This window comes from Neolamprologus brichardi, chromosome 3, assembly GCF_056152115.1.
Source record: "Neolamprologus brichardi isolate AB-2024 chromosome 3, ASM5615211v1, whole genome shotgun sequence".
Lineage (NCBI taxonomy): Eukaryota > Metazoa > Chordata > Actinopteri > Cichliformes > Cichlidae > Neolamprologus > Neolamprologus brichardi.
The window spans coordinates 7750273-7760324 of record NC_142106.1 but is presented as its reverse complement, the minus strand read 5'-3'; the positions used below and the strand labels follow the sequence as shown (position 1 = coordinate 7760324).

General features: G+C 39.6%; 2 protein-coding genes across 2 annotated transcripts; both read right to left on the bottom strand.

Moving 5' to 3' along the window:
* Positions 1–8234: 8234 nt before the first annotated feature.
* LOC148103339 (uncharacterized) lies at positions 8235–8954 on the bottom strand. Its single transcript, XM_087832073.1, has one exon. The coding sequence runs from the start codon at positions 8952–8954 to the stop codon at positions 8262–8264; it is 693 nt and encodes a 230-aa protein (XP_087688199.1). The 3' UTR covers positions 8235–8261.
* Positions 8955–9467: 513 nt separating this feature from the next.
* On the bottom strand, positions 9468–10052 carry LOC148103338 (B-cell receptor CD22-like). Its single transcript, XM_087838091.1, has 3 exons — positions 9998–10052; positions 9673–9918; positions 9468–9586 (listed from the first exon to the last, which is right to left on the bottom strand). The coding sequence occupies exons 1-3, from the start codon at positions 10017–10019 to the stop codon at positions 9468–9470; spliced, it is 387 nt and encodes a 128-aa protein (XP_087694217.1). The 5' UTR covers positions 10020–10052.

The following is a 10052-nucleotide window of genomic DNA, read 5'->3' as shown; positions in this document are numbered from 1 at the left end:
TTCACCCTGGCCAAAAAGGCCAAAATGACCAAAGAAAAAGTGGAACACAGTTAAACATGAGAGGTTTTTGGACAAAGTTTGTGTTTTCCCATTGTTTAAGCACTGCTTCCAGCCAAGAGTGATACCATATATGCCCTGTAGCTGCAGAAAAGGCTAACATTGTTATCTTTTTACAAAAAACAGCTAAACAAAAGGTTTTTGGAAAAAGTTTGTGTCCTCCATTTTTTAAGCACCGGTTCGAGCACTGTTTAAGTACCGGCACGGATTCAAAAGTACCGGTTTGGCACCAGTATCGGATAAAACCTAAACAATACTCATCTGTACACGAGCCAGTGTCTTGTAAGTTTTAGATAACACCCTGGGTCAATACACCTGGTACAGATGATTAGTTCATTGCCAGGCCTCTAGAGAACTTCTAGAAATGCTGATGGGGTAATTCTTCCCAGTTAAGTCAGCTGTGCTGGATCAAGGTCACAAACCTGCAGGAAACCAGCTCTTGGGCCTGGAGTTGGCCATCCCTGTATTTGTGGATACAGTTTCAGCAACAATAGAAAGACATGGATTTGTGATTAACTTGACAATGTCCTGCATGATAAGCATTTCCTGGAAACACGTCAAATTCTGCAACTTTTAAATTCACTGTAGATTTCCTCGCCTCTAGTGTGCCCTTTAATGGGAAAAGTATGAGAAACAAGTCTTCAAAAACCTTCTGTAGCGCTTATATGATCAGCAGCTCAGAATAACCTGTCGAACCTGAAGCGGTATAATATGTTCAGACTGACAGACGGGGTCATAGCTGCAGTGATGCAAACGTTGCACCGATCTGTTGTCATGAAGAGAGAGTTGAACGTAAAAGTGAAGCCGTCGATTTACTGGTCAAGCAACGTCACTACCCTCATCTGTGGTTTTGGCTAGTGACCAAAGACTGAGGTCATGGATACATGTGGTGGTAATGAGCTTCCTCTGAAGGGTCAAATAAACAATCAAACTTCCCCCCTTTGAGCTAGCAATTTGGCAACAGGTGGAAGAAAAAACGGCCTTTTAACAGAAAGAATCCTCCAGGAGAACCAGGCTCAGGGAGGGGCGGCCATCTGCCGTGACATGTTGGAGTTAGAGAAGGAAACAGCACAAAGACATGCTGTGGAAGAGAGCCAGAGAATGATTTAATGCAGACAGGTCTATTAACATATAGTGAGGGGAAAAAGGTGACTGAAGAAGAAATTCTCAATGCAGCATAACTAAGGGAGGATTCAGAATCACTTGATCCAGCCCTAACTATACGCTTTAGCAAAAAGGAAAGTTTTAAGCCTATTCTTCAAAAGTAGAGATAGCGTCTGTCTCCGAAATCCAAATTGGGAGTTTGTTCCATAGAAGAGGGGCCTGAAAACTGAAGGCTCTGCCTCCAACTGTACTTCTAAATACTCTAGGAACAACAAGTCTAAGAGCTCTAATGGTGGAATTATTGAACACCTTTCAGTAGTGATGTGACGTTCTGTATCGAGGCTTCGAAGCTTGTGTCGAGTAATGGAGGGGGCGTTTCCACGATGCGCGTATCGAGGCTTGCTTCATTTATGGGAGGAGCTGAAAATGATGACGTCCGAAGCCTCGCTGCCCGGCTGTACCACGTGACTGGTTCAGGAAGTGGTTCGAACTTTGCCGCGAGATATGACAGCGATATAAACCCCTCAGACTTCATTCAAAATGTGGGTGTTTGATGGAGAGTTGCGGTTAGTGAGAGTTTGGAGACAGTTTGGAGGTTTATGAGAGTGAGGAGAGAAAGTCAGGAGAGAATGGAGCCAACTAAGAAGAGGAGGATGTCCTCCCCTGTGTGGGAACATTTTGATCTTATTCCTCCCAACAAGGTATGTAAATTTCTACAGAAGATGCATTTTCATAATACTGATGGTGCAATACAATTTATGTTAAGCTGTCTTTACTTTTGTACAGGGTGAAGTGTTTGCTATGTGCCAGGGAGCTGGGATATAACAACAACACCTCATCCATGCTTAGGCACTACAGAGCTTTGCATGAGAATGAGGTGAACACCGATTGTGGAGCAAGACCAGGTGAGCCATCAAATGCCATGATAATATAGCATGCAGTAATGTTACTAAATGATATAACAATATTATACAACTGTAATAAGTTACATGTGTGATATTTATATTTGTGCTTTGTCTTTGTTGTCTTTCCTCGGGAGAACAATCTCAAAAAGATGAAGACCTGGTTAGCATGGTGATTGAGGACCATTTAGCACTGTGGAGGACAAAGGATTTAAAAGATTTGTTAAATCATTAAATCCTAGCTATGTTCTCCCCACTAAAAAGGCCATAAAAGCAGTGAAAATTTAGTTTTTACAGAGTAAAATATGGGCAGGACTGAGCCTCGGTGTGTAGCTGTCCATACCTCAACGTTACAAAATTACAACCACTGTCCACACCCCAACCACACCTCACCTCACAGTAAATAATCATTTTCCATGCTGCCAGTATAAATATATACAGTATACTGCCATCACTACAATATACATGTTTTACACACTCCTTTTGTTGTTGACATTTACAGGCTGTGTGCAAAAGGCCACACTCTTCAAATTCATGCCAACTAATATTTTTACGTCCAGTAGATGCCCTGTTAGAGCAAATGAAGCTTCAAGAAGCTTTGCGCTGGGGTGAACCAATTGGATGAAAAGCTTCAGTGCTTCATGAAGATTCATCTGCCCATCACTACCTTTCAGTATGGGCCCATGTCCTCATTATAGGTTTGGCAGCGTTTGTGGCATTATGAAGAGATTAAGTAACAATTTTTATAAACTGTAGACACTTTCCATCATTCTTTTTCCATTCTTAACATCTCTACTGAGAAATTCTGTGACCACAAAAAACGTGGGGGTGTTTCTGAGAAAAGGAAGATGGACAACATCAAAGATGTTGAAGATCTTGTTGAACTGCAGAGGTGTCAGTCTGCCACAGAGACCACAGAGAATTAAAAAAAAACAAACTGAACACTTCTCTTAGCAAAACTAGGGCACACCACAGTGAGTCTCACCAGCTTCAAAGTAGAGGTAACACAAATAAACAAGAAGTTTTATGTGTAGAACTTTGAAGTAGTCAGAATGATTAATTATTTTAGATGCCATTTGGTCTGTTCATTCATAGCAAAAACAAATTAATCTTACTGATAGCCGGATTATGATGGTAATTTTTCTTTTGCGACAACTCAGGAGAATTTCAAAGCTGTTCTTTAACACTCCGACACTGGTCTCTCAATCTCCCGTTGGAGAACCGCGAGCTTCCCGATGATGGTATCAAACTTGCTGGTGTTTTCATTCTTTTGCCCAAACAGTCGATTCTGAGAACTCACAACTTCGGTGAGCTTTTCTGCGATGCAATCCAACTTTTGCTCAAGTGTGTTATTTTGAGCAGGCCTCTCCTTGATGTATCCCAATATACGTTCAGAGGTGTTATACTGAGTATTTACGGCAGCTGTAAGCGTCTCCAAGGTCTTAACCATTCTGCTTTCAAGCCCGTTCTGAGAAGTCGCACCTCGTCCCATCGTTCCGCTGTCTTAATTCTCCGATAAGTCAGGGCCAAGCCAGCTCCGATCAGCAAGAACCCTGTTATCATGGTTCCGAATAGGTAGATATCTTCAGCGTCCTCGATCAACAGTCCTGCCAGGCACACAACCCTCCATTTCTGCCACCCGTCCATCGTGTATCCGGCAGGGAAAGTCCCTCCAGGGCACTCGGGCTCTCCCGAGCCCAGACTTCTCGTTGAGAAAAGGATGTCAATAGCATTCAGAGATCAGTTGATCAAATCCATAATTCTCTTTAGGTTATAGAAACAGACTGTGAAAGAGTGTTCCAGGGAAAGTAATACAAAAAAAAACACGAGACTAGACAAGGACATAAGCAGGGAAGATAAGGGAGAGGAGAAAAAGTGTGTCCGCCTCCTCCGAGAGCCAAAGAGAAAGTAATGCTGTGTTTGAAGTTTAAATGGTAGTGGACAAAATGCTAACACTGAAGCTTCATAAGCAAAACAATAGTATAAAACACAATATACCAGGTTGATGTAGCTACTGAAAAGACACCTGCTGGTTTGTAAAGACCACATTTAAAGCCAGTTTTAGCGTTTCTGTTGTCACAATTGTCGGATTATAATATTATTTTATGCCATGTTAGACCCCTAATTAAAGATTGTGAATTATTATGTAGTTTTAGTTTGCATTATGCTCCTGAATTAGAAGAAGGTGATAACTATTACATTGGTTAAACTGATCTGCATTGCATTAGTTGATTTATTGTGAATGAATGATATTGTTTTATGATGCATTATACTGCTGAGTTATAAGAAATACTGTTTGTAGAAAGTCATCGCCTTATTTGTCTGGTTAGAAGAGAACAGAGCAGACTGCCCCATCTCAGCAGGAGCAGATAAACAGGGAGCCATGGTCGTAGCTTAGGCGCTGTGTGAGAAAAGAATGTGAATGTTTAGGCTTTTATGATTAGGTGGGGGCCACTAGAGGCTATAAGAGTTTGATCAAGGCTCCACCATTTTGAGATCTGATGCTGTCTGCTGTATGGTGTCCATCTCCCACGCGTGTGTTCATTAAATCATCGTTTGACTCAACCCGGCCGGACCAGTGTTGTTTTTTTGGTTTTCCTCTTGTATCCATCACCAATATTTGAATCTGTAACACCATCTTGGATGATTCATTCATTCATTCATTTCATTCATTTATTTGTTCATTTTCAGGCACAACAAATACCTATATTGAACATAAAATGCACAAAACAAAAAAACAAAAATTGCCTGAAAAAGGAGTGGGACGAAGAAAACTTATTAAATCCCACCCCTATACTCACTCATCATCAAAAAACAATAAACTTCCCGCAGCTACGCCCATCATTACATACAGACCCATCAACAGCCCCGGACACATACAAGCATCTCAATGGCAGCTCGCAAACAACAATTAGAGCCTTCATAACTGAATACAGAATATATAAATTATAAATTGTATTACCACAGGTAACAGGCAGTAATAATTACAAGTAACAAAACACACATACATATACATACATACATACATATATATCTACACACACATGCACGTATATATACATACATACACACACTTTTTTTTTTTTTTTTTTCTTCTTGGAATCCATACCAGCAATGGTAAGAGAACAGACATTACAGAGCACACTAAAAAACCATCATTGAGTATACTGTGACCAAACCAACTGTTTGTAGAGGAATTTAAATCTATGAATATTTTTGCATTGTTTCAATTGTAAACTCAGACTGTTCCAGATTTTCACACCACATACAGACACACAAAAACCTTTACGGGTTGTTCGAGTTCTGGGTAATTTGAATTCTCCAGAGCCTCTCACATTATAAACCTTTTCTCGAATTTCAAATCTAGTTTGTAAATTTGCCGGTAGAAATTTAGTAAAAGCTTTATACAAAATTATGGATGTATTGTAATTAACCAGATCCTGGAATTTAAGTAGCTTTGCCTGAAGAAAGAGTTTGTGAGTATGATCTAGATAACCAACCTTGTGAATAATACGCAGTGCTCGTTTCTGTACTATGACTAATGGATTAGTTGTATTTTTATATGTGTTTCCCCACACTTCCACACAATATGTAAGATATGGAAGAACCAGGGTACAGTACAGAGTACGAAGTGCATCTTTATCAAGGTATGGTTTCACTTTGTTCAAAATTGCAAGGCTTCTGGAAATTTTGGTTTTTATGTGTCTGACGTGGGGTTTCCATGAAATTTTGTTATCAATTACGACTCCCAAAAATTTGTTTTCACTCACATTATCAATTGGTACACCTTCAATGATAATTGGTAATTCTATATTATATTTTAAATTACCAAAAAACATTGCTTTAGTTTTATTTATATTTAATGATAATTTATTTATGTCCATCCATTTTTTTATTAATTTTAGCTCCCTATTTACGGTCATTACAAGATCAGTATAATCATCGCTACTGAAAAATATGTTGGTGTCATCTGCGAACAGTATGAGCTTAAGTACTTGAGAAACATCAAAAATATCATTTATGTATACATTGAAAAGTTTTGGTCCCAACACTGACCCTTGGGGAACACCACATGTAATACCAAGTTTCTCTGAATGGTAATGCCCTATGCTAACATATTGTTCCCGACCCGTTAGGTAACTTTTTAACCAGTTACCAGCTTTCCCTCGAATACCATATCTTTCCAATTTATCCAATAAAATTGAGTGATTAATTGTGTCGAAGGCCTTTTTGAGATCAACAAAAATACCAACTGCATATTTATTTTTATCCAGTGTATCAGTAATTTCTTCTACTGCCTCAATTATCGCCATTGAAGTGGTTCTTTGCGTTCTGAAACCATACTGACCAACATTAATTATTTGATGTTTTTCAAGGAATTTTTCTAGTCTTGAATTAAAAAGTTTTTCTAGAATTTTTGAGAATTGAGGCAGTAGAGAAATAGGCCTATAATTGGTAAAACTGTGTTTGTCATTACTTTTATATAGTGGTATTACTTTCGCAATTTTCATTTTCTTTGGAAAACAACCGGACTGAAATGATAAATTACAGATATATGTTAAGGGACTAGCAATATTCAGAATAACCTGTTTAACTACAGACATATTTATGTCATGATAATCCATTGAAAACTTACTTTTACATTTTAATGTGATATTTATTACTTCTTGCTCATTTGTAGCTGAGAGGAACAGTGAAGAGGGATTTGATTTTATATTACTGATATTTTCATTTTTATGACACGGGATGTCCGCTGCTAGTTCAGGGCCAACATTTATGAAGAATTTATTAAACCCATCGACAATATTACTCATGTTGTGATTTTCACCATTTGCATCAGTAAAATATTCAGGATATGATGTTCCAGAAGATCCTTGTTTAATTAAGTTGTTTAACACATCCCAAGTTCCTTTTATATTGTTTTTATTTTCATATAATCTTCTTCTATAATAAAGTTGTTTGCTCGTTCTTATAATATCAGTCAATTTATTTCTATATGCTTTATATCTTTGTTCCACTTCTTTTGTTTTTACTTTGATGAACTGTTTATACAGATTGTTTTTCTTTTTGCAAGCATTGATAATTCCTTTTGTGAGCCAAGGACTTTTTATCTTTTTTTTCTTTGTCTTGTGTTCATTTACAGGACAATGTTTATTGTACAACATAGTGAAAATATCTAGAAAATTATCATAAGCCTTGTCCACATCTGACTCTTCATACACCGAACTCCAATCTTGTTGTGCGGCATCAAAATTGAAAGCATGAATTGCTTCTTCATTTATTATTCGCTTTGCTATCATGATCTTGGTATCTATTTTTTTTAAATCACAGTCACACAAAGTAAAAACTGGTAAGTGGTCAGTTATGTCACAGACAAGCAGGCCACTATTAATTTGGAAATCCATGACATTAGTAAAAATGTTGTCAATAATAGTGGCGCTATGTAATGTTATTCTGCTTGGCTTCGTTATTGTTGGATATAGTGATAAGCTGTACATGGTGTCAGTAAAGTCATCAATGGCTTTTAACCTTGTTGGATTTAGCAAGTCAATATTAAAATCACCACAGATGAATAGTAATTTTTGGTTCACCAAAGCAAACGTTTTTTCTATCCATTCATTAAAAGTGTCAATACTTGAACTGGGTGTCCGATATATGCAACTTATTATAACATTTCTCTTTTTTTCATTCATGATCTCAATAGTCAAACATTCCAAAATTCCATCAATAGCCATAGACATAGTTGTTACAACATTATATTTTATAGAGTTATGAACATATATAGCAACCCCGCCGCCCGCCTTATTTAATCTATTCATGTATTTTAAATCATATCCATTCAAACAGAAATCTATTCCTTTATCAACATTGAACCAAGTTTCAGTGATGGCTATAACACTGAAGGGGCGAGAGAATTGTTGCAAGTAGTCCTTAATGAAATCAAAATTAGAGTACATACTTCTGCTGTTAAAGTGAATTAATGAGAGCTTCCCGTCTAGGTTGATTTTTTTTACATATTGTTCCTGAGTGAAATAATTACAATTTTTAACAAAAGAAGAGAGAAAGTTACTTTCAGAATCTATTTCTGGATCTATTATATTATGCTCCTTGTATTCACAATCTAGATCAATTACTTTCTGTTGAAGAATTAATTTCAACGTGTCCATGTCATTTCCTGGTGTAATTGATACATTGGTGTCAGTTATACTTGTCCAGATCCTCCATGTTCCTCACTATCAATACTTTTGCCTCTTCTGGTGTCCCGTTTAGCTTAATGAAAATCTTACAGTTTATTACCCATGTATGTTGTATTTTACCGTTCTTCTTCAGTTGCCTTGCCTTCCTCGCGATGTCTGCGTTTTTTCGTGTCAGATGCTCATTAATGAAAACGTCCGTGCCTTTCAGTTTGCGTCCTTGTTTCAGCAGTGCAACCTTGTTCTTCCGATTGACAAATCTCATAATGACGGCCGGCGGTCTGTCACTCCTCCTGGGCAGTGAGTGACATGCTTCTATGTGCTCCAGGTCCATCTCTATCCCCTTGCTTTGGAGGAAGGACGCCACCTGTTGCTCCACCGAGCGGGTCTCCTCGTCGCTGGGCTCCCCGACGTTCCCGGCCACCGCGCGCGCGTACGAGCGCGGCTTGATTTTAATACCGCTGATGACCACGTCGTTCGTACGGGTGTACTGCTCCAGCTCATCCACCCGCCGCTCGAGATCCATGATCCGTCTGTCCTTCTCGGCATTTTGGAGGCGTAGCTGTTTTACCTCCTCCAAAAGCCCCAGAAGCAGCTCCTGCTGCGCCCTGACTGCGGCCACGTCTCCGCACAGTGCTCCGAGGGAGGTTTTAATGTCCTCAACCTCCTCTGGTGTTGGGCCTTTCTTGGGTGGCATACTGAAGCGAGAGCACGAGGCGGCCACCACGAGGGACCCGGAAGTCAACCTTGATTGATGATGACAACAGAAATGCAAAAAAAGTGCTTTGAGGAAGGGTGGGCTTAAATATGAAACTTCATGCTCATTCACTAATGACTTGTGATAGATGTGAAATGAGAATGTAGAAATGAGCTTTGTGGGGGGGGGGGGGAGGGGAGGGAGTGTTCGCCCGGGGCGCCAATCAGGCTAGGACTGCCACTGTGGATACGTATAAAGTATAGAAAGGCATGTTCAGTCACGTTCAGTGGGTGTTTAATCTAGTGACTCCACCTCAAGTAAGTGGCCCCCATAAACAGGAAATTTGGCTTAAATTTTCTAGAATGGAAGGAAGCTAAGCCATGAAGTCCATCTTTTATTCAGTCACTTTTTGAACTTTTCAGCTTCCAAATGTTTCTAAATTATAACACGACCAAAGAATGGAAACAAGTTATCACACTGAACAGTGTTTATGTAAAATTCTGAGTGTCACCTTCAGGTTTCCTGTGAACACATCGTCTCACCAGCATAACTAGTAACACCGGTAGAATGATGTGGAGAGGAAGAGGATAGAGGAGATGTGGATGTAGGTGGAGGTGTGATGGTGTATTCGCCTAAAATAAAGCAAACACAGTCATTAAGTTCTCGTCACATTGTGAATGTTGAAAGCTGCAGAAACACAGACAGGTGAGTGTGTCACCTGTGACAGTGATCCAGCTGGATGGAGACTCTCCATGACCGCTGATGTCACACTTGTAGAGGCCTTCATCAGACCTGGAAACATGCTGGATGGTCATGTGACCTGTAGGCTGCTTCCTGATGAGGGAGCCATCTTTATAGAAAGCAGCTGGGAGGTTGGAGGGAGTGGTCTTTGTTTTACAGAGCAGAGTGACGTCATCTCCCTCCATCACAGGGAGGACAGGACTCTGCAGGATCACTGATCCACCTCAACACAGAGACAAACTACAGCATTTCATCCATTTACACACAGCTTCATCAACACTAACTCCACACACTCAGCTTACCAGTGACTGTCAGGTTAACCATGTTACTGATGGGACCCTCTCTGGACTCACACCA